This window comes from Psittacula echo, assembly GCF_963264785.1.
Source record: "Psittacula echo genome assembly, chromosome: 6".
NCBI classification, from domain to species: Eukaryota; Metazoa; Chordata; class Aves; order Psittaciformes; family Psittacidae; genus Psittacula; species Psittacula echo.
This window is the reverse complement of record NC_137743.1, coordinates 21431658-21457535: the sequence shown is the minus strand read 5'-3', so window position 1 is coordinate 21457535 and position 25878 is coordinate 21431658. Positions and strand designations below refer to the sequence as shown.

Genomic DNA, 25878 nt, shown 5'->3' with positions numbered 1-25878 from the left:
CAGCATTTCAGCATTCTATGTCTTTATTTTGCAATTTAAATTGTAATTTCACAAAACTTCCTTATAATCACACAGGAGAGGACCCATCTGCCCAGTCATTGTTAAACTCCATCCCCACCATAGGAGACTGTAGTTTCTTGCTACTTGTGTGGTGAGGGACGGAAGCACTAGTTCCCTCCGAACTAGGGCTGAGACATAGAGCATTCACGGAATGCGGGTCATCAACGATTTATTGCGCAGTTACAATTCCTTATATTTGCCGCCCAAGCACCTCCCCAGGGTCAGCTGGTTCCTGTCCCTCCTGGCAGCTTCCCGTCCATGCACCAATCCCTACATCTCCCCCGCCTCAAGACTAGAAAACTCAGGGTTTTAACAGCTATTCCAAATAACAACTTATAACTCTAATTAACTAAGTAAGAAAGGTTTGTGCCACTAAGTATTCACACACAGTGCGTATTACATAATCAAACAAGAAGGAAACAAACATCCTAATACTAATAAACACAGAGCGTCAGCCTAAAGGGACCTAGGCGCAGGTGTTTCCGGCCTGACGTCATATTCAACAGCCGGCTACAAAGTTCGTAAGGCACATCGTGACTGGATCCGTGAGTGAAGTCATCTGGACACACAAGGGCCATGGATGTCATTTCACACCTCTTTCCATCACTCTCTCCCAGATACAGCCAAGCGCCAATCACCACCTGTGAAATATAGCTCAAATACAAACTTACAGACACAACTACAAATACGGTAATAACCATTTTGCCGGTACCCAGCATAGCCCAGTCTCCCCCTCTACACAGGCGCAGCCCCGCCCATGAGCACGTAGGGCAAATAGACCTATCTTACGCTTTTCCAGATCTTTCACCCGTACCTGTGGATACGAGGGTTTGTCTAGAGGTGGAGCAAAGTGCGAGCTCATCAGGGATTGTTCACTTGATCCATGCGAAAATTGATTTAAACTAGTCAGAGCAGAAAGTAAAAGTCAGCGCACACAGACTGCAGGAGCTCCTCTGGGTACGGTCTCCCCCGCCTCAAGACACACGAGGCGAGCTTTCAGAGTCCGGTGCGCGCGCTCGACGATAGCTGGGCCAGTGCTGTTATGAGGACAACCAGTCTTATGCTCAATGCCCCACTGTCGTAAAAACAAAGCCACCAGTTGACTTGAATATGCTGGGCCGTTGTCGGTCGTGATCTGGCTAGGGACTCCCAAAATCGCCATGACGTCGCGCCAATGCAAAATGGCCGCCTTAGCGTCTTGCTTGCGTTGCGCCATAGCCAAGATGACACTGCTACAGGTATCAACCGTGACATGTAAATAGCGCATAAAAACTGGAGCGCAACAGTCAGGGACTGGCAGACCTTGTGCAACACGGTCTGCACTATCGTTACCTTCAGTGAGGAGTCCAGGGATGTGCGAATGACTATTACAGTGATTTGGGCAAATTTCAGCAGCTTGCTCAGACAAAGCCTGAAAAAGGACTTGCGCACACTCCATCATAGCCTCAATGGCTAATGGGGTCCGCAGACCACTGTCGTAGCACAGTAGCTACAGTATATGCTTCCAGAAATCGAACTGCTATTGACTAGACGTAACCAATATAGATTGTGATTGGCTCAGAAGTGCAGTCCACACATCTTGAAGCAGATAACAAGCTACCTAAAATTATCCATTCGCTACCTTTCTCACATAACTTGCAGTTTCACCATCCCACTCCCACATCTTGTTAGCCTTGAGCAAATGCCAAGTTCCTTAGTCTACTGCACGTAACTGTCCTTTAGTAACCTAAGGCTAGGCCTTGCAGCCTGGGTAACTTGAGTTCAGACCTTGCAACTTAATTCAGAGTTTGGCTAAGACCAAACAGCTGGGATTGCTCACATGTCCATTGTTCAGCTGTATTCTTCATAACCACCATCTCCTAAGGCTAAGATGTCTGGGTTGGTCACGAAACGTTCACCGTCCCTCAGCCACTCCACAATTTCCTCTTTTTGTTTTTGAGCAAACCAGATGGATGTTACATTTTTCTTAACCATAGATATTACATTTTTCTTAACTATAGACATCATACACCACAACATATAACTTGCTACTAATACAAATAAAACTAACACACATAATATCGTTACTCCATCCATCATCTTTCGTTAGCCATTTAACCCCCTCTTTCAATTGTTGTATACTCTTATAAATTGATTCCAAATGACCTGACAAATTCATGCAGCACATCCCCTCAAATTCAGCACAACCATGCCCCTATGCCAACAATAAAAAGTCGATTGCTGCCCTATTTGTAAGGTGGCATGATGAACACTATCAACATCAGTCAAGAGCCCACTTAGTGCAAGCATAGTAGCATTTGTCAGTTCCTTCTTATCTTGCTGGGATTCCGCCAGCTTTTGTTGTCTCTTGGTTCATGTCTGACTCCACATAGGCACTTGCTGATCTGGGTACATGGCTGTTCTTTGCCAGAAAGTCATCCACATCTCTGCCTTTTTCTTTTTATACAAGCCCAACACGCTTTGTAGCGCTCAATCACTCGTTGGATACATTAAAAATACACAGCAACAAAATCAAAATTGTTAAAATGACAATAAACACCATCAGTCCACCTTTTACTAGAGCAACCAGCCAACCTGTCAGTCCCCATTCACCTAACAAATTGTCCAGCCAAAAGGCTTGCCCATCCTCATACACCATGTATAAGATCTTAGCATGTTTCCATATTACTTCAACACAGGTCAGTCACAGGCTGCTGGATCTGCCCTTTTTCTCCTGGATGTCTCTCTGATAACAGGGGAGGCCATCCCCTCACATCAAGGTCTGGCATGGCATGTGTCCCCACCACTCCACACCTGCTGGGTTGCAGCCAACAGCAGAGCTAAAGGTTCTTCTTGGTGGCAAACACAGAGGCCAACCCAGTCTTGCCTTTGACTGTGGTAGGAGGCATTTGGTCAACCTCAGTTCTTGTACCTCGTTGTCAATGCAGAGTTTCACCTGCTTCATCCAGTAACAAGTTGGTATTGTGGCAAAGCATACACAGATTTACATTACCAGAGTAGCTATTACAGGTTACAACAGCATGTTGAAAATGCTGATGGCAGCAAGAAACCAGTCAAAGAACTTTCTTACCAGTGGAGTTCTTCCACCCTCTTAATTTGTTCCATTACCTGGTTTATAACACTACCATTGTATTAGAATCTTTCTAGCTTTTGTCTTAGCATTTTCTAGCAGCTGCTGCAAATTTGCATGCTCTAACATCTTTTACAAGTAACAAATCCACACAACACAGGGTACAGTTTCTCATTAGCAACTGGCTAGTAAATACAGGTGGTTTTATACGCAAAATCGCAGCCTCTAATAATAGCTACCTTACAAGCACACATATTCAAGTTGTTACTTTTCAGTTGCCCCCAAGTGATGTCCTGTAATCATTCATTTTTCTCTTCCTCTATCTCATTCTGCTCGGGGTATTCACTGTCAGCTCCTGTAGCTGAGGCATCAGGTTCCTCCACTTGTCTGTCCAGCTCATGGCAAGGCTTTGCAAACTTTGCAGGCAGCTGCCATGGACCTGTAGGTAGGAGGACACAAACATACCCCCTCTCCCACGCTATCAGCTCCTGAGCTGGGTTAGAGTGATTCAAGGGCATTCTGATGGGAAAGAAATGTGAAGCTATAGCTGCCTGCCTGCTTATCAGCAGCCATAAATACCTGCCAGCAACGGCACTTTGCATTAACCCTTTCTTGTCCAAAATGTTAATCTGCTACCCATTAAAACTTTTACACAAACCCAACAAAAAATACACAGAACACTGTCCGCCCTCAGCACACACGCACACACACATGCATGGGATCCCACAAGCACACTCCATACAATTACAATATTTGAAACACAAAACCTAGACAATCATTATTCCCACTATACGGTCCCTCATACAGAACGTGGCGTAAGGACCCTGTGAAGAAAATCAAAAATCAGCTGCAAGCAGCATCACTGCAGTGTGAGGCGGCAGGCTCAACTTCAGCGCGCGTCCCCGCAGAGGCTCTGCCCCCCCCACATCGCATGAGCCTTGGGCTTTTACACTGACCAAAATGCACACTCATTCCGATGCAGGTGGCCAACCTACATGGGAAGAAGTGGTCAGCAATATCCATAAAAATTCTCCAAGGGCTAATAGAAACATGGATATACATGGATATATATTTGCCAACTTCTAGTACATGTGGATCACAGAGAGACTATCAAATGAGTTGTATATGGGGTTTCAAGTCCACAGCCCACCACGGCACTCACACACCGTGTTCAAAAGGCTATAAGGGTACCTCTTTTTTTTTTTTTTTTTCCTAGAAAATCAAAACCAAACTGAACACTCCAGCCTGGTAGCCAAGGATAATGACAGTGTCGTTAGTAGGGAGGATTCCCCCAGGGTAGACTTTGAGGGTTGCTGTCGCTCGGTGTGGGGAACCCCCCTGTCCTCTGCCCTGTCGCACAAAGGGGAGTGTTGCCAGGGCTCACAACGCTCCACTTCCCGGTTTTTTGCTGCTGCCGTTGTTGCTGTTGCCGCGGCCGCGGTTTCTGGCAGTCGCGCTGCAGCCCCGGCACTGCCCGCTCGGCCACGCGGTCCGGGGGCTCCGGCCGCGCCTCCCGGAGCACTTTCCTCCACAGCTCCCGCGCTTGCACCCGCGGCTCCTCCACTCGCAGCACCTCCGTGTCCCGCAGCCGCTCCAGCAGCTCCTGTCCCGGAGATACCTTTCTCGATGGCACCCCACGTCTCCCCTAGGTCTCCTGCTTTCTTTTCCCCAGCCAAGACCACTTCCAAAAGCTCTTGGCGGATCCGTCCCCATCAGGAGGTATCTAATACGTCCACGGGGGCCTCCACCGCCCCCCGGCCTCGCAACCATTGGATGCAGTGGCCCGCTGGCCCCGAGTATATCACCTTCGGCAACCCAGCTTGCTGCGCGAGGGCCTCCAGTACCTGTACCACGTGACTCACATCCATCGCTATCACGTCGGGGTCACCACTTGTAGTTTCTCGCTACTTGTGTGGTGAGGGACGGAAGCACTAGTTCCCTCCGAACTAGGGCTGAGACATAGAGCATTCACGGAATGCGGGTCATCAACGATTTATTGCGCAGTTACAATTCCTTATATTTGCCGCCCAAGCACCTCCCCAGAGTCAGCTGGTTCCTGTCCCTCCTGGCAGCTTCCCGTCCATGCACCAATCCCTACAGGAGACAATATGTACTGAGGCAAGAATACAGGGGATGATAATCTTCTAACAGAAAAAATCCCACTGGTTTATGCTTTGCAGTACAAACAGAATACGGGAGAGATACCTGAAGCAGGGTCTGTGAAAACTGTGGAGTACAAATGTCTGGTCCAGCTGTGCTGAGAGGATCAAGTGATAGGGACAGCAGCAGCAGTGCTCTCAGAGCACTAGTCCACACACCCTGAAAAGGCAGGTTGTCAGAAGCCTCACCTAGGAGAGGTAGGCACAGAGGAGAGCCTATCTCCTGTTGCACAGGAAGCTGTCTCCTTCCCTATGTAGTTGCCTACTCTGTCTCTTTGTTTGGAGCTGGCCATGACGATTATAAAAGTGTGGCAACTGAGGCACGGACTCCAGTTTCGATGCAACCGAAATAATTTATTGAGTGAGCTTGCAGGCTTTTTATAGACCTCTGCCTAGAGGTTAGTACTTGTTAGTATCTTTTTCTTTTTAGTACCTTTTGCAGCACCACACACTTTTCTCAACCAATCACATTATTGTTCACGCGCCTTTGCTTGAACAACTTATTTGTTCTCAGATGTATAAGCACATTTTTCTGTTACCATTTTCTGCTACATTATTACTTTCCATTTTCCTTGAACACACATTCTTTTGTCCCCTCCGTCCACATTGGAGACTTTCATTAGCTCCTGGGAAAGTCCCAGGTACAACATTACATCTTTGTCTTCAGTAACTTCTTTGTTTCAATATCTACAGTTCTTGGTGTTCTAACTTCGACTCCTCTTGATTCCCATGGTTTGCAGCTGATGAGGGTCAGGATGGCCGCACGCAAAGAGTTGTGGTCAATGGCTCAATGTCCGGCTGGAGACCGGTAACAAGTGGTGTCCCTCAGGGGTCGGTGTTGGGACCAGTCTTGTTCAACATCTTTGTCGGTGACATGGACAGTGGGATTGAGTGTGCCCTCAGCAAGTTTGCCGATGACACCAAGCTGTGTGGTTCGGTTGATACGCCGGAGGGAAGGTATGCCATCCAGAGGGACCTCGACACGCTTGTGAGGTGGGCTGATGCCAACCTTATGAAGTTTAACCATGCCAAGTGCAAGGTCCTGCACCTGGGTCGGAGCAATCCCAAGCATTGCTACAGGTTGGGCAGAGAAGAGATTCAGAGCAGCCCTGCAGAGAAGGACTTGGGGGTGTTGGTCGATGAGAAAATGAACATGAGCCAGCAGTGTGCGCTCGCAGCCCAGAAAGCCAACCATATCCTGAGCTGCATCAAGAGGAGTGTGACCAGCAGGTCGAAGGAGGTGATCCTGCCTCTCTACTCTGCTCTCGTGAGACCTCACTTGGAGTATTGTGTGCAGTTCTGGTGTCCTCAACATAAAAAGAACATGGAACTCTTGGAACATGTCCAGAGGAGGGCCACGAGGATGATCAAGGGACTGGAGCACCTCCCGTATGAAGAGAGGCTGAGCAAGTTGGGGCTGTTGAGCCTGGAGAAGAGAAGGCTGCGTGGAGACCTCATAGCAGCCTTCCAGTATCTGAAGGGGGCCTACAAGGGTGCTGGGGGTGGACTCTTCATCAGGGGCTGTAGTGACAGGACAAGGGGTAATGGTTTAAAACTTTAACAGAGGAAATTTAGATTGGATATAAGGAAGAAATTCTTTACTGAGAGGGTGGTGAGGCACTGGAATGGGTTGCCCAGGGAGGTTGTGAGTGCTCCATCCTTGGCGGTGTTCAAGGCCAGGTTGGATGAAGCCTTGGGTGACATGGTTTAGTGTGGGGTGTGAGGTGTCCCTGCCCATGGCAGGGGGGTTGGAACTAGATGATCTTAAGGTCTTTTCCAACCCTAACTATTCTATGATTCTATGATTCTATGTTCATGCTCTCATTCAGGTCTGCTGGTGCAGCTTCTTCTGCAGCATTCCCCACATCTTCCCCTTCTTTATAAACTTACAAAATATTTTTGATAGATTTAGTGATCAAATGATTTACACAAGCAATTAAACAAGGAACTGTGATTAAGATGCATAAAAATATCCTTACACAAACTAAGGCAATTTTAGTAATAGTTGTCAACCATGAGCTGATGCCCCATTCTGACAGCAAATTGTCTAAACAATCCCAATTACTGTTTACCTGCAGCTTCTGAACTCCGTCCTTTAATTTTCGAATTTCTTCATGGATAGACTCAAAATGATCAGACAAGTTCATACAACACATTCCATCAAAATCTTCTCAACCATGTCCCTGAGCTAATAGCAAGAAATCTATGGCAGCTCTATTTCCACGTGTGGCATCTGTTAACAGATCACTTAAGGCTAAAGAAGGCACAGAACACATCTGTTAACAGACCACTTAAGGCTAAAGAAATAGCATTAGTTTGCTTAGATAACTAGCAACCAAGCTTGTTCAATGTTCCTAATGCTTTTCCTACTGCTACAGATGGTATAAATAACGCTGCTGCTACACTCTCTCCTGTATTCCAGAATTTCACATTATCGTCACAATCTGATCGGTAAGCATGCAAAGAGCGTTTTGGCAGTGGCTTTCTATGGCTCTCTATTTTAGAAGAATTTGGCATTAACAGTGTTTGTCTTCCAATGCTACATGGTCCCCCACACGTGTGAGAGGGGATACCAGACCAGGCACAGTCTCCACAAATAAGGAAATATCCTGGTGGGAATTTTCGGGGATGTCTGCTGGAAAATGTTATATTAGGTGCGGTATAATTGCATCGGGGTGAATCATTGTGATATGCTGGCAGGGTAGCATTTACCCATTGAATTTGGTGAGGCGTAGGATCAAAGTCACCCGGGCGTGATCTGCTAAAACTGGCCCGTACATCTGTATAATTAAAGTATAGACAATAATCCATTTTTATAGATCCTAGCAAATCTATCTCTTGTGGTTCAAGGCTAGATGTGGGGAGCCAACCCACCCAGCTGTTCCACAGGTCTACTATGTTGGAGGGATTGACGCTCAGATTTAGGTAGGGCAACTTTGTCTTCAGGAACAGGCCATTTGTCGACAGGAGTCATCACCAGACATGTGACAAAAAGGGTTCCCCAGACTAGATAACGATAGACACAGTGTGTCTTGTCCTGTCTGATTAGCTAGAGTTACCCATGTATTTGTTTTTGGTTGTGATGGAGGCCAATGCAGAGTGGTCACTTTCATGTCACTGGTGATGATGATGACGAAAACGAGGGCTTAACCCATCACACTGGTACCCATCTTGGACCTGAATCTGTGGAAACACAAGCATATCCTCGTCCCCAGGTTATTACTGATAAGGTCCTTCCCATTTATTGGTTCTTACATTTTTTACTACAACTTTTGCTTTACCTTTTATTTCTCATTGATTATCATATACTGATATAAAATGCCTAGAAACTGGTGGTCCACCTTGGTCACTCCATCGATCTAAAAAATTTAACACATAGGCAGCTTTTGCTAATCGTTCTTGAGGGGAGAGTGTGCTAACTCCCCTTTTCATATAAATAACATAGATTTGAGGGAACCATGAGCCTGTTTTACAATAGTCTGTCCCATAGGAGAGTGTGGGATGCTGGTAATGTGGCGTACACTCCATTGCTGTAAAAAGGTTTGTGTTTTGGAGGAAACATGTGCTGGACTGTTATCTGTTTTAATTTGTTTGGAAATGCCCAAGGTGGCAAAAGCAAGTAAAAAATGTTTACAGACATCTTTAACCTTTTTGCCTGTGTGCGCTGTGGCAGCCAGAGCTCCAGAAAATGTATCTATTGAAACATGCACATATTTTGGTTTATCAAACTCAGATATGTGAGTGGCATCTGATTGTCAAAGTTCTAGTTCACACAGGTTTCTTGGATTTACACCAAATGATAGTGAGGGGGTTACAAGTTGACAATCAGGGCATGCTGTGAGAATTTGGCTTGCCTGATTCATAGAAAGGTGAAAGGTTTTCTGCAAGGCTTTTACATTCTCTTGGTAAAACGCATGAGAAAGACAGGCTTGTTCAAAAACATTAGGCAAAATTGTGACTCCAGCTAACATGTTTGCATGTCTATTCCCTTCTACCAGAAAACCAGGTAAAGTGGTGTGAGATCTAATATGCATAATATAATATAGATGTTTGCGATGATTCAGACATGCTAACAGTGTTTGAAACAAATCAAACAGAGGTTTATGGTTAATTTCTTTTAGATAGGCAGTTTCTAGTCTTGATACTACTCCAGCCACATAAGCTGAGTGTGTAAGTATATTAACAGGATCGTGCCATTTTTGAAAAACCTGAGTAACTGTAGAGAGTTTGACAACTTGAGGCGATTCTTGCACTGTAAAAATTTCTGATTGCCGTTGGTTGTGGTGGTCTTTCCATATAATAGCTGTGTGACCTGTTTTACCAGACCCATCAGTGAACACAGTTCATTTAAAGGAGTGAGGTTATATTTGGGTAGGTTTTGAAGTCCAAATTGTAACTGCAACAGCTTATGGCTTGGAGGATGTATCGAGATCTGTCCACTGAATCCTTCTATGGTAATCTGAAACTCAAGAGAACTCTGAATTAGCCATTGTAACCTTTGCATTGTGACAGGTAAAATGATGATTATTGGCTCTTTACAACTAAGGGCGATTAAAAGTTGTCTGCCCTTCATGATCAGAGCAGAAAACATTTCAATTCGAGTGGTTATCATTTTGCCGAATTGTTGTGACAAAAAGACCCATTCTATTATGAGCAGAGGGTCTGAACTTGAGGAGTCCCATTGGAAAATCAGTCCATATGGTTGGAATTCATAATTTAGAATGATTAGATGGAAGTTACAATCAGGATTGCACCGTTGTGCCTGTCTATTGCTAATAGCTATAGCCACCTTAGAGAGTGCTTCTTGAGCATCAGAAGCAATTCAATTGCTTCTGATTTTCAATTTTTGTTCTGAATTAAGAGCAGGGCTGCCCTTTAATAGAGAAAATAAAGGGTGTAGATTTTTATTAGAGAGTCCTAATAAAGGTCTTACCCAATTTACGGCACCCAGTAATTTCTGTGTATCTTTCAGTGTTTGAACATTTTTGCTGATTTTGACAGATTGTGGGACTATGTGCTGATCGGTTATTTTCCACCCTAAATATCTCCATGGTGCAAATTGCTGCACTTTTTCAGGGGCTATTTCTAATCTAGACTGAGCAATGTACTTTAAAACAATTGTCATAGCATGTTGCATTTCAGTGTCATTCTTTGTTGCAACTAAAATATCATTTATATGATGGTAAACGAGAGCGTTAGGCAGCTCTTTTCTTACAGGAGTTAGAGCTTTTGCAACAAACCATTGATAGATTGTTGGGCTATTTTTCATGCCTTGGGGTAACACTGTCCAGTGGTATCGTTGGTTTGGTTACGAGGCATTAACTGCTGGCACAGAAAAAGCAAATTTTGGGGCATCACTCAGATCCAATGGTATGGTAAACCCCCTTTTTTTTATGTCAATGACCGTGAGACACCAGTCTTTTGGGATCATTGTTGGTGATGGTAATCCTGGTTGCATTGATCCCATGTCTTCAATCACACTATTAAGTTTTCTTAAATTGTGCAGCAGACGCCACTTGCCACTCTTTTTCTGGACAACAAACACTGGAGAATTCCATGGGTTAGTTGTTGGTAGCAAATGTCCTGCTCGAAGCTGCTCATCTACCAACTTTTGTAACTGATGCAGCTTTTCAAGGGTGAGGGGCACTGATCCACCCATACCGGGGTGTCAGTTTTCCAAGTCAGTTTTAGGGTGTGCTGCTCATCAGTGGCCCTCAGAATAAATTTGTACTAATGCTCAGTCTCTGCTGGCTCCAGCAGTCTCTTCTCCAAAGCGTTACGGGGGTTGGAAGAATAAAAGGACGCACACTGGCTTTGTGCCCTTCTGGCCCTATAATTTGAATTAAGTCAAGACTTCATCTGGGGAGAGTGCGGCCTCCTATGTAATTGCTGTAAATACTTGCTCTACTTGGCAATCAGGAGGCCATGAGACTGCAGAAATAATGGTTACATCTGCTCCTGTGTTAATTAATCCCAACAACACAGTAAAGTGTTTCAGGTTTTCTACCTCTAGTTTGCATTTTAACAGAGGTCTAGACCTGGAGACTTTTTTAGCCCATAATATTTGAGGGGCTTCTGTTGACCCGAAACCTTGAGTCCCTCTTTCTGCAGCCCACACTCTTGGCAGACATGCCTCAAAATAGATCAATTGTGCAATTCGCGGCTTAGCTGAAATAGAACAGAGAGGTGTTGGGGTCCATACTGTAATTTTGATTTCTCTCTTAAAATCAGCATCAATTAAACCAGGCAATACAAAAAGTCTTTGCATAGATGTTGAAGAACATCCGATAAATAAGGCACTCTTGTTATCTCCTAGCATTCCCCATATTCCTGTGGGAAAAGCTTGGACCGCTGTGGTCCTCAAAGTCACTGAGTTTGAGGTTGCCAAATCCACTCTGATGCTGCCACCTGTTCTTACAAATAGAATCATAGAATAGTTAGGGTTGGAAAGGACTTTAAGATCATCTAGCTCCAACCCCTCTGCCATTGACAGGGACACCTCACACTAAACCCTGCCATCCAAGGCCTCATCCAACCTGGTCTTGAACACCGCCAAGGATGGAGCATTCACAACTTCCCTGGGCAACCCATTCCAGTGCCTCACCACCCTCTCAGTAAAGAATTTCTTCCTTATATCCAATCTAAATTCCCCTGTTTAAGTTTGCACCCGTTACCCCTTGTCCTGTCACTACAGTCCCTGATGAATAGTCCCTCCCCATCATCCTTGTAGGCCCCCTTCAGATACTGGAAGGCTGCTATGAGGTCTTCACGCAGCCTTCTTAGGCTTGAAGTAACGGTCCAGTCAGGGTGGAAGATGCAGGGGCTACTTGTGTTGTTGCACGACCCCTCTTTGCGTTCCAATTCCTGTTTCCCGGGATTAGCTTGCCGTCCTTGTCAATTTGTGACCGGCATCGATGAGTATAGTGATGTCCTTTTTTACGTTTTGGACAGAGACTTGGTCTCTGTGACCTCTGATTATCTGGACAGTTGCTTTTAATATGTTCAGGTTTTCTGCAGGAAGAACAGTTTTGTTGAGATATTTGAAGAGCCGCAAAAGCAGAGGCCATCATGGAATATTGATGGGAGACTGTTCCTACCCTATTGAATGCTTCTATCATTTGCAACAGGGTTGGATTATTCATTGGTCGCAAGATTTTTTGGCAGTCTTCATTCATGTTTTCTATTGTTAAATTTTTCAATAAAATCTCTCTCTTTCATTTTCTACTTGCTTATCTAGAGTATCCTTAAGATTACCAGTAAATTACATATAGGGCTCTGTTGGTCCTTATTGGAGGCTGGTGAATGATCATTGTGGCTTTCCAGTGTCTGGTATTTTCATAAATGCTCAGAATGCAGCCTCCTTGGAATTGTTCAATGCAGCGATTGGCAATTGAACTTGAGCGGTTGTTGTAGCATACTGACCCTCTCCTAACAAAGCATCTACACCTAATAGTTCTATAGGGTCCCCATCGGGATGTTCGAGATAACCAAGGGCCATTCGTTCGGCAGCTTGCTGCCAGTGTCCGGACCAAATCATATATTGGATGGACGTTCAAATTAACTGTGCTAGCACTTTACAGTCACGTGGGCAAAAAGTATAACTTTTCATAACTGACCCCAGGAAATTCATAGTATATGGAGATGACAAGCCAAAATCAAAAACCCCCTTCCTCAACTCTTTTACCACAGTAAAACTCAGCCCTTCCCAACGTGGCCCATGGTTCGCCTCATAAAGGACAGGATACGCAGCGTTTCACCTTTGGAGCAGGTCTACATCACCCTGATTTTCCACCTCTTTCTTAGTGTTTTTCCACGTATCATGCAGGTTGGGGGGCAGAGGTCAGGCTCCTTGTCAGGGTTGATTGATCTGGGATCAAAAGAGTTATCTTCCTCTGGCTCATCTGCTGAGGCAGCTCTGACTAACAAGGGTGCGGAAGGTTCAGCCTGATCTTTTGAGCCGACATGTTTCTTTATTACCTCAAACGCAATTTGCCAAGGAGCAAGCAAGGTCAATGCTATGGGGTCTGCCCTTGTTGCCTGGTCCCGGATTTTAACACCTGCTTCATCCCATTTTGCAGGATCATAAATGATTATTGCGTCTACACCAGGAACTTCCTGGGAGACCCATCTTAAAAATTTGCGCAGTGCAAATTCTCCTGTTTTCGCATTATGCTTAATTATCATGGCTTCCATAAGCCTGCACACATTTTTCTCTTCTCTAGACATTTCAGAACCCATTTGACCTATCTCGTTGCTCACCTCCATCCTGCAGAGATGACTGAGTATGGCCGTAATCCTGCCTCATTTCAGCAGCGTTAAATTCAACAGGAGATTGCCACCAGTGTAGCATTGTGGCTAACATCTAGCCCTCAAGTCCCTGTTTGGGTGCCATTTGTGGCAACTGAGACACAGACACCAGATGCGATGCAACTGAAATGATTTATTGAGCGGGCTTACAGGCTTTTTATAGACCTCTGCACAGCGATTAGTAATCGTTAGTATCTGTTAGTTTCTTTTTAGTACTTTTTGCAGCATCACATGCTTTTCTCAACCAATCACATTATTGTTCACGCGCCTTTGCTTGAACAACTTATTTGTTCTCAGATGTATAAGCATATTTTTCTATTACCACTTTCTGCTACATTATTACTTTCCATTTTCCTTGAACACACATTTTTCTGTCCCCTCCATCCACATTGGAGACTTTCATTAGCTCCTAGGGAAGTCTCAAGTACAACATTACATCTTTGTCTTCAGTAACTTCTTTGTTTCAATATCTACAGTTCTTGGAGATTATCTTGGTGTTCTAACTCCGACTCCTCTTGACTCGCATGGTTTGCAGCTGATGAGGGTCAGGATGTTCGTGCTCTCCTTCAGGTCCACTGGCGCAGCTTCTTCTTCAGCATTCCCCGCATAAAAGCACCATATAATTTTCTTGATTAAATATATTTCTCTCTATAAAGTATCTAGTAATAATCTGAGTGTCTCAGTCTCAACGGATTAAGAAATGTCTCTCATTCAACCTGAGCTTTCATGAGTGTGGTATGTGACAACAGTCTTCACTTAGTTAGCGTGCAATAAAAGAGACCTCATAAGGTCGGAGTATACTAGCTTCAGAGGTAATTAATGGGGCAATGTCAACGTCCTTGTAATCCACAACAGGTTTCAAAGTAAAGTTCTGCAGAATGGATGTTAGAAATATGAATAGCTCCATCCGGGCCAGACCTTCTCCTGCACAGATGCGTTTTCCTGCAAGTGGAAAATAATAAAATATGAGGGAGAGTGGAGTATTTTTAACCATTGCTTCATGAAAGTTCAGGCATCTCAGAAAGGACATGCAGCATTTTGGGCAAACAACTTAAACTAGGGGCTAAGTGTCAAGAACAACAAAAGTGCTCAGTGGGCAAAGGCAGTTTGAAGGCTTTGGTTTCTCATTTTCTCCTTGGAGAGAGAGTTGTGTTTATGAGTCCCACTTCTTACATCTGTTCTTGCAGAGTGCATTAGTGGAATTTCTGCGATTGATGAAAAGTAAAGTCAGCTGAAACTCTAGTACAGGGATCAGAGCTGCCCAGAAGTGACTCTAGTGGATCACCAGACATCACTATACAGGCCATGGTGACAGAGCCACTAAAGAGGTCTTAGGAGGGGATAGTCTAGGATATGAAATAGAAAGATATCTTACCTGCAGAGAATGGCATGAAGAAGTCACTCTTTTTAAATGTACCATTTGCATTCAGGAAATGTCCGGGGTTAAATTTTTCTGGATTTGGAAATTCTTTGCTGTCATGTAGGATGGGACCCAGCATAGGAAGTATTGTAGTGCCCTGAATTAACAAGGAGAGAGGAAAAAAGTTACACTGGAGACATTTTAAAACAAAGCAGCATTGAGAATTACCCAGAGCTTAGTAGAAGGGTAGTCAAAGGTTAACCAGTTTAAAATGAGCATTTGATAAATCAAAATGCATGCCAATAGTATTGCAAAGATTTGATTTTTTTGTGGATGTTAATGGTGAGTGTGATTAGAGTGTTGAATATTTCTTCTAAATAAATTAGAATTTTGCTTATACCTACATGAAAAATAAAATCAAATAGAAAGAGGATGAAATGTTCCTTTTTATTTTTTTTCCTTTTTTCAGGTACAGGGCATTGGACTCAACAACGTCCAGAATCTCTTTGCAAAATTATTCAAATTCTGGATCGAATTTCAGTGTCTTTGAAAATAAAATAAAATACAGTGAATAGAACACGTCGAAGTTTTCAAAAGATTATGATCTCTCTCAGACCTTTGGAATAAAATAGTTTCTGAACTTGGTGTCTTTGATCACGGCATGTGGGAGATTAAGTGGAACTAAATCAATGAATCTCTGGATTTCATGGATCACAGCATCTGTGTAGGGCATCTGGCTCCGATCTGCCATGCAGGGGCTTCGGTCTCGGCCAATCACAAGGTCAATCTCCTTCTGAACTTTCTCTGTTAGGAAATAAGTAAGTGATGAATGGTCAAGTCCCACATCTGTTTGCCTAAACCTCTCCCCATATTTACAGCAAAACTTGCTTTTAGCACGCCATCAATATAAGAATGTACTTAGTGGTAGTATCTCTTTTCTGTGAATAGAACTTAGAGTAACACACATCTACACTGCAAATGCAGGGTTCCTTAGCCAGGGATCTGTTGCCACATGTGGTAGTGACAGGAATTGTCCAAAGCGATCCCACGACCTGCTAAAGTTTTTGTTTATTTCCTTTTCTATTACCTTGTATCTCTGGGTATTTCTGGAGAATCAGAAGTGCATGTCTCAGGGTGATGCCAGTGGTCCCTGTTCCTGCAAGGAACAAGTCGAGTGTGGATCTGGTCAGGGACTCAACGGTGAATTCTGAGTGACCATTCCCTTTCTCCTGGAGGAAGATTTGGGAGAGTGTTTTCAGAATGAGAGATGTAAGCAGTTTGTTTAAAAAGGAAACTCCTCTACTGATTTGTCTTTTCACAAATATGACCCTCACTTTTCAGAACACCAGCATTGATGGTACTTTTACTAGATAATAACATAAACCTTTTTTAATATGGGAGGAGCATGGAATTCAATCAACTTTGGATGGCTACCGTTGTTAATTCTGTGTTTAAAAGTTGATATGCCAAGAAAAGCAAGTTTCCCTTTGTATTTGCAAAAGCCCAGTGCCCTGCCACAACTGGCAAGATGGTGGGATTCAAGTGGTGGTTTTCTTATAAGCCAATAAATCTCTAGCTGTTACATTACCTGGTCCATTTTGTTAAGAAAAGCATCGATGAAATCTCGAGGACAACTAGGATCCCAGGTTTCCTGGTGTTCTGCTATGATTTCTAAAATAAATTTATCAACTTCATCAATATTTTTCAATATTTTTTTATGAGGCCCAGGTAAAAACTCCATGAGAGTTGGGAAGAAATTGTATAGCTGTAAAAATAAAATGATGGAAAAGCACATTCCTATTAATGTGGATACAATAAAATGTTCCCTAACTGTTAACTATGAAAATGAGGCAATACAATTGTTTTGAAAGAGTTATTATTCAACTATATTTTAATGCCTTTTACCATATGGTTTCACTATAGTCAAGGGTAGATTTCAGTTGAACAAGTTTTGCAGTTATATCATTCTTTGGACATACAATGGCAGTTTGATAAGGTAGGAAGAAACAGAAGGAATTGGTTAATTACTGCTCTTTTGGCTTTCAGAAAATTTATCCACATTTTGGAAAATCCAATCCAGTTTAAAATAATAACATGAATAATTATCCATTAATTAAATATTATCATCATTAACAAATATATTCAATATAACTGTACACACCTGTGTTTGTATAGCATTCTGGTACTTAGTGTTTTCATCTAGCAAATAAATTAAAGCTAAAAATTTCTTGTCCTCATAGTCAAACCGATCCCCAAAGACAATGGAGCAGATGATGTTGGAGACAGCATGCATCAGGAATCTGCCAGGGTTGAAGGGTTTCTCTGCAACAACAGCAAAAAAAAGGTATATCTTGCTTTCAGTATTTCAGGCATCCTTTTGACACTACTGGGAGCTTTGCATCCTCTTGATACCCAGAGTTTTGCAGTCCTTTGAATGGATGGTGAAGGGCTTACTCAAATTTTCTTCTCTACTTGGAGTGAAATAATTTCCGTGTATGGGTCGTTTAAGTACCTCTTTTGACCTGTTCTCAGGAGAACATTGGTCTGGAGGACTTTGTTTCTTTTCAGATGACACAAGTCTGTCTTGTGTCTTCTGAAGTTACAGAGTGTTTACTAGAAATGGCCTAAAGATTCCCACCAAAACCTAGTGAAACCAGAAGGACTTTGACTGAGCCATGTCTTTAGGTTAGTGCACCCTGTTTATGAACTCTGTTAGTGTAACCTCAATAGTATAACCTTCTCCTAGGGATTTGAATGCCTGTGATCAAAGTCTAGTTTAAAAAGCATGATTAGACCCAGGAAAGAAAGGAAAGTTACAATTTCAGACAGTGATAGGGTGCATTTCGAGGTCTCAAGAGAAGAAACAACAACACGAAAAGGTACAAAATCCCCAAAAAAAGACAAGGAGTCAGAAAATGACATCTTGGCAGCACTGAGGTTCAACCTATTCCAAGGAGCAATGGCAGTAACCCTTCTCTGCCAGTCTAGTGACTCCCTAGCCACTGAAGACTCAGCAGATGTCCCCTCAGAGGTGGTGGCTATATTAATGCTGAGCCTAGCAGGTAACTAGTCCTAGCAGCTTATTATTTGCATTGAGTGTAAATAATGGCCTTATATTTTCAAATTTTATATATCTAGCTCACAAAGCCTTTTAGTACACAGTAAAAGATGCCATAACAATGTGAAGCAGATGTGGAGGCTTGCAGTAATGCCTAGGATGTACAGCACTGCTGTGCTAGTAAAAGCATGAGAGCAATGCAGGTGAGAGTATTTTCCCTGATTTGTACCAGGAATGTTTATCTGTGAAGCCAGACTGAATTTCCTAGTGGCTCATGGAAAACAGTGATGCTTCAGTATCCTTTTAGATCAATTTTCTTCTTCCTCCTCCCCATCCCCCGCAGAATAAGCACGCATTGAAGACTAGCTGGGGGAAGGAAACCTGTGGTCCAGGATGTTACTGTGCCACTGTCAGAAGAGTTGCTAAGAAGAAACCTTCTTTTATATGCTACCAGAAAATGCATTTATAGGTTAAAACCAAGGTGATTACCTCATGCCTTTCCCTCAAAAGCAGTTTATAGCTCCTGTTCCCATTGCACAGTCCCACCAATACTGGGAGCTATTGTCTAATGTTCAGATGGACTTGACCCAGACCAAAATATCTGTAAATGAGTTCTCTGGTCACCCATTTCTTCAAGATCCACCTAGAGATTCAGGAGACAAGGCAAAGAAGTGCAAGATGCTTGGTTATGTGGCAATCCTCAGCTTTGTCTCCATGGATGAATTCCACCAAACTCTTGGTTTTGGGGCCAAGCCCTTCTCTTTGCTACTTCTGGTCAAGTTCCTCAAGGTGAACAGGATAAAGGATGAAACCTATGAAGTTCAAAAAAGCCAAGTGCAAAGTCCTACACCTTGGTCATGGCAATCTCAGACACAGCTGCAGGTCGGGCAGTGAAGAGGTTCAGAGCAGCCCTGCACAGAAGCACCTGGGGGTGTGGGTTCATGAGAGACTCAACATGAGCTTGCTTGAGCATGCACTCACACCCCAGAAAGCCAACCACATCCTGGGCTGCATCAAAAGAAACGTGACCAGCAGGTCAAATGAGGTGATCCTGCCCCTCTCCTCTGACCTCGTGAGACCTCACTTGGAGTATTGTGTACAGCTCTGGTGTCCAGTTCCGTCATTCCACTGGCAGAGCACCAGAAGCTGAACTGGAGGGCAGCTTCCTCTTGAACATGGTTACGCAACCCTATCACTGGTTAGAAATGCAACGCTCCAAGGCAGCCTTGGTTGTAGTGATCGTGGGATGGTCAAGTTTGAGATCCTCAGGACAGTGAGAAGGGCATGCAGCACGCTCACTGCCCTGGACTTCAAGAGGGCAGACCTCGTCCTCTTCAGGAACCTGCTTATCAAGGTTTTAAGGAATATAGCCCTAGAGGGCAGGGGCCCAAGACTTTGGTTTGGTATTTAAGGATCGCCTGCTACAAGCTCAGGAGTGTTGCATCCCAACTAGAAGGAAGTGCAGCAGGAGGGCCAGGAGACCTCCTTGGATGGATAAGGAGCTGCTGAGGAAACTTAGAAGGAAAAAGCAGCTTATAAAAGGTGGAAGCAAGGACAGGCGGCCTGGGGAGAATACATGGATATCGTCCGGGAAGCTAGGGACCAGGTTAGGAAAGCTGAGGCACAGTTAGAGCTAAATTTGGCTAGGGATTTGAAAGATAACAGGAAGGGATTCTATAGGTACATTGCGAATAAAAGACAGACTTTGGACAATGTGGTCCCTCACTGGAAGCTATCAGGAGAACTGGCTACGCTGGATTTGGAGAAGCCTGAGGTACTTAATGACTTCTTTGCCTCAGTCTTCACTGGCAAATGCTTTGATCACAACACCCAAGTCTTGGAAGGCAGATGCAGGGACTGTGAGAATGAAGACTTTCGGCCCACTGTAGGAGAGGATCTGGTTTGAGATCAATGCAAAGAGTTGTGGTCAATGGCTCAATGTCCAGCTGGAGACCGGCAACGAGTGGTGTCCCTCAGGGGTCGGTGTTGGGACCAGTCTTGTTAAACACCTTTGTTGGTGACATGGACAGTGGGATTGAGTGCGCCCTCAGCAAGTTTGCTGATGACACCAAGCTGTGTAGTTCGGTTGATATGCTGGAGGGAAGAAATGCCATTCAGAGAGACATTGACACGCTTGCAAGGTGGGCGGATGCCAACCTTATGAAGTTTAACCATGCCAAGTGCAAGGTTCTACACCTGGGTCGGAGCAATCCCAGGCACAGCTACAGGTTGGGCAGAGAAGCGATTCAGAGCAGCCCTGCAGAGAAGTATTTGGGAGTGTTCTTCAATGAGAAAATGAACATGAGCCGGCAGTGTATGCTCGCAGTCCTGAAAGCCAACCATATCCTGGGCTGCATCAAAAGGAGAGTGACCAGCAGGTCGAAGGAGGTGATCCTGCCCCTCTACTCTGCTCTCGTGAGACCTCACTTGGAGTACTGCGTGCAGTTCTGGTGTCCTCAACATAAAAAGAACATGGAACTGGTGGAACAAGTATAGAGATGGGCCATTATGATGATCAGAGGGCTGGAGCACCTCCCGTAAGAAGACAGGCTGAGTAAGTTGGGGTTGTTCAGCCTGGAGAAGAGAAGACTATGTGGAGACTTCAAAGCAGCCTTCCAGTATCTGAATGGGGCCTACAAGGATGCTGGAGAGGGACTCTTCAGTAGGAACTGTAGTGATAGGACAAGGGGGAAGTGGTTAAAACTTAAACAGTGGAAGTTTAGATTAGAAATAAGGAAGAATTTCTTTACTGTGAGGGTGTTGAGGCACTGGAATGGGTTGCTCAGGGAAGTTGTGAATGCTTCATCCCTGACGGTGTTCAAGACTCGGTCGGACAGAACCTTGGGTGACATGGTTTAGTGTGAGATGTCCCTGCCCATGGCAGGGGGGTTGGAACTAGATGATCTTAAGGTCCTTTGCAACCCTAACTATTCTGTGATTCTGTGAATCTATACTTTCTAACACCAGTCTCCCATATATATCCTTCTCTACTGTTCCAGTGTCTTTGTCTGACCCACTCCCAGCAGTGGTGCCTTGGAGCAGGGAGCAGAAACTGCAGCCATATGCCCACTTACTGGGTCATAGATTTGGTGAAGCAGCACTACACCCTCACTGTCTACTGCAGATACTCAGGGTGTCCCAGTAAGCACAAAGTCCAGTCCTACCATGTGTGTTCCTGATCCTCTCCACCAGAAAATGAGCTTCCTCCTGGATTCGCTCCTCAATGCTCCTCTTCCCCATCCCAAAATCCCTCAGGGTGGTGAGTGCAAATCGTCGGAGCTGCTTCCAGGTCTCCCCATTGCTGGTCACAATACCTGATGAAGGAAAAAATAGACCTCCATAAGAAAATATACGTTCGGATGTAAATAAGAAAGTATCACTGGTACTGAATATTTCTTGGCCATAGGCACTGAAAATCAGAACAAAACATACTCAGAACAGCCCTAGTGAATAAATGCAAGGGCTAATGTTAAATGTGGCCCTGATTGGCACAGCCTGCATTATCTCATCTTTTTTGCCTATGGACTTCCCTTCTGTTGGTTACCTTAGCTCTGTGTATATTGCCAATATTTTCAGAAATGGGAGAACGAACCTAAGTTCATAGAGGCACGTTTGATGAGCAAAATTTTAGCCAGAATTTGAAGCATGCTGAAAATAGAAAGACACTCAATGAAACCAGCCTGGGACCTTAAAAAGTTCTGCAGGGGACCACTTTACTCAAGGGTCCAAGTAATGAGTTAAGTTTTTAGTCTTTTATTGCTAAAAGTAGAAAATGAAATCTACCATTCCTTCCTCCACTGTCCTCTCAGCTGTTCCTCTTCAGTGTTGCTGAAGCACTGAAAGCCTTAGCTTTGTGTGGTAGCATTACCGGGGACATACCTGTGCCTTTGAAGAATCTTCTAAAGAGTGGTAGGTCGCCTCTTCCACTGAAGTCATCTGCCTGATCAATCAGAGCTTCTTTCACAACATCATAGCCATGCAGCACCACAATCTTTTGTGGTCCTAAATGTATTGTGAAGACAGGACCATACTTCTCACTAAGCTGTAGGAAAGAGAAAGACAAAAACCAGCATAGTAGGATTATTGCGAATATACAGCCTTAGATTTGAACTACATAGATATTACATTATTGCAATATATAGACTTCAGAAGCATTGTTTTGGTTTGAATATGACATTTGGTCAATGAAAATTAAGCTTGTGAATTAAATTGAAACAGTCTGGACTTGACATTGTTTTATAAGCAATGGAGACAGCATAAGAAAGAAGGAGACAGTCCCTTACCTTTCTCAGGCTTTCAGGCACATTCTTTGGGTTCAGCTGGAATATGTTTCCAGCAAGAGGGAGTGCGAGAGGACCAGGAGGCTGCTTCCCATTTTGTGATATGTTTCTCCATGTGGCAAAGAGAAGAAGGCATGAGATACAAATCAGCAAGAAAATAGTGGTCATTCCCAGGAGCTCCATGGTTGGCTGAGAAAGAGAATTCAAGCATCAGAAGAGCCTGATGTTGGAGCTGTAAATCCATCCTCATTTATATGCAGTGAGTTCAAAGCACATGGATGAAATCAGTCAATAGTGCCTTCCTATTCCTTCTGAGATAAGAGATTACCTATTAATCAGCTCAAGATAAGAATGAACAAACTAGGCAGGTTTGTATAATGAGTATTTTTACCTCTTCTCCTTTGGGCTATCATTCATGCAGGACTACAGAAGTCATGTTCTAATGCTGTCCAGCCCCTCTAGTATCTGAGCACAGTGGAGGGAGGTGGTGTGATTGGAAAAGGGCAACACTCCAAGTTCTTCCTAGGCATTCCGCCTCCATTTCTAGAATGAAATTCTGCAATTGTAGCAAAGTCACATATGCAGATTTTGAGGAGTACACTCAGCTTGTCCTAATCTGATATTTCAACCAGACAAACCGTACTGTCTACAGTATTTGTATGGTCACAGATTCTCCCCAAACCACAGATCCCTGCAGCAACCTGCAGTCTCTTTTCTGATGCTTCTAGAAACTAGTTGAAGATCCATAGAAGTTGTGAAGATCCGTGAAATATAAGGGCACCCTGAACAAAGCTTAAAAGAACAATTGATTTAATTAGTATTATTTAATAGAATGTCAAATCTTAAATAAATACTATGCTTCCCACTTCTCCAACAGGAATCCAACCCCCTACAAGCAGGGTGAGAACAGTGTATGTTTTCTGGTAGAGAGGTAGAGCAGACTGAGCCACTTGACACCAAAGAGCTGATCCCAAGACTCAGTTGCCAAATGTTGTTTATGCACCATATCTGGTGTCTGTAAAGTTCCAGTGATCTATTGAAAACTCTGTACGTGGACTCGTACAGCCCCCACCATTCCCCCACTTTCTTCTCCATCCCAACAACAAGGCATGGCATTAGGATGTATGTTACCTTTTTCTGTGACTTTATGTAGAGAGATACTGATCCTCTCTTGGAGCACATTTGAACATCGGAGTTATGGCAAGATGACTAGAGGAAGTCAGGGGAGCTTCTACATCATTGTACAGGGGGATGTAAAAGGCAGTGTGCGATCATCAGGCACTCGAGTATGATGTTGGCCAGGCCTGGGTGGATGATGCCTTCTTAAAACTAAGTAAGTATGGGAAGGAGTCTGAGTAATAAGTAACAGGTAAGCCTTTCCTAAACTAGACACATAATTACTAAATAGTATAACTCAGGTTTGAGGAAAACTGTAGTGAAGTAAACCAGTGAAGTAGTTATGAAGTCAGGACATAGAATCCAGTAGGTGCAAAGTTATACTTATTTTCTGACACTGCTTAAGTGTCAAGAGTATGAACTACTCTTTGGCTAGTAGGGTTAATGAATGTTATTAAAGTTCACTTCTGCGAGTCTTGCAATAGTCCTAAAGCAATGTTAATACAGACCAAGTGAAGCCCCAGTAGGGAAACAGATAAGCAAGGAAAGAGGACATGGAGTGTGCAGAACGGAAGCTGATAACAACTGCATCTTAAGAAAGAGAATAGGAACATTACTGAAATAAACAAGCAATGAGTTTCATCACTGAAGAAAATCTCTGTGTAATGAGAAAAAGACATTAAATTCTTCTTAAACTCACTTTGATTGGGAATCACAGCCAAGCAATATTATTTCCATGTTTATCTCTGATTAACAAAGGACACTTATTTCCTGTCTTTGTAACTCGTGTTCAAAGACAATGCAGTGGATAATGCTGTCAAGAAAAAGGGCATGGGTCAAAGTTGCTCTGTCGGAAAATCTCCCTGGACAGCTCATCTGAAACAACTTGCTTTTATTTTGGTTTCATTTCCATGTGTTCTCCCACTACTCCCCACCTCCAGCTGAGAAGCCAATATCCCCAAGAGGGGTGAGATTTCCCTATTCTTATGCTTCCTGGGTAGTTCTTGCTCCACAGGAAACCCCTTCCCCATCTCCCCCTAGGCTCTGGTCAGACTGACCACTCTCCTGCTCTTCACCTCAGACACCTGGGTCTCTGTCCATCACCTGTTGGTAGTGGGTAAGCATTAAACGGGTGTCAGTGTTCTCTGGACTATTTCTCTCCACACATTAGAGAGGGAGCTCATCCAGACTTTCAGATAATTAAGTCTCAGATGAGACAGATCCCACCCAAATGTCCACATCAGGGATCATTTTGGTTATTCTGAGCCAGCAAAACAGGCTCTGCCAACTGCTAACACTCAGCCCATCCCACTACATCTTTTATGATACATAAAAAAATTATACTCACCCCTTTAGTGGTATGATATAGGAAGGAAGTCTTAAACTTATAAAAAGCTATACATATATATATGTGTACACAGGATTATGTTCTTATATATAATATCATATCAATCTATCTATCCATCTGTATCTTTTTTCTCTCCCAGATAATGAAAGGCATTTTCTTTCCTGCACCATCTCATTGACTTAGAACTTACATCCAAAATGGTTCAATCAGTTGTTGAGTGCTCACGTGTGCACTTTCATGAGTACAAAAATAGCCAGTTATACTGTGAACACCAGACTTTGTTTGCTACTGAGCTGTCAACATGGGACTTAAAGGATGGGCAGATTTTATCTTTATCCCAGTTAGCTGAGGACTAACAGATTCTACAGCAGCAAGGAAAGAAACATTTCCCACCTACATTTAGATATTAAAAAGCTAGGTGTACAAATCAGATAGTCTCCCCTGTTAGCACAGAAATGGTGAAACTTCCAGAGGATGGGTCATCTGACTGTTCTTATGCTCCTATGTTAGTGTGAAATGAGTCAGTCACTGAAGAAGTTTATTAGTTGTCCCCTAACTAAAAAGGGAGCCTCAGGAGACTTGTACAAATTTATGTGTCTAATTGCTATGGATCCGTTTTGAGGCAGATGACACAGATTCACTGCGCATCTCTCCTGGTCCTGATGATGTTCTTTATCAGCAACAAATTCCACAATTCCTGGCACAATGGGCACTGCTCTGAACACTGCACACAAGGTAATTGAAAACCGTAAGTGGGCAGATGAGGGAAATCGAGATGAGCCTTCTAGGGTGTGTCTGAAGGAATGCTCCTATCACAGAGAACAGTCAGTTTTGTTGTCATCAAGGGAAAAAAAAGTTATTTTAATTTCCTTTTCCTTTGCTTTTAGTGGGAAGGAACCTTGCGTTACTCTATTGGCAGCCCTGAAACTGCCGTGAAGCCTAATGCACCGGAAAAGCAGGATGTTGCTCGCAGCATCACTCCCACATCAGGACATAGCTTCTTTATTGTTCATTTAATTACTCACATAATCGCTGAAGGGTTTAAAGCTGGTGTTGGGATAAAGGCAGAACTCCCTAGAGGGATCTATGAGTTTCACTGGTTAGAGATTTAACTTGCAAA

General features: G+C 43.7%; 1 protein-coding gene across 1 annotated transcript; it reads right to left on the bottom strand.

Annotated features, from left to right (window-relative positions):
• Positions 1-14356: 14356 nt before the first annotated feature.
• Positions 14357-22477, bottom strand: LOC308223041 (cytochrome P450 2H2-like; the record flags this gene model as incomplete). Its single annotated transcript, XM_080621656.1, has 9 exons — positions 14357-14538; positions 14972-15113; positions 15573-15760; positions 16044-16185; positions 16545-16721; positions 17118-17278; positions 21179-21328; positions 21894-22056; positions 22298-22477. The coding sequence occupies 9 exons, from the start codon at positions 22475-22477 to the stop codon at positions 14357-14359; spliced, it is 1485 nt and encodes a 494-aa protein (XP_080477782.1).
• Positions 22478-25878: the final 3401 nt, after the last annotated feature.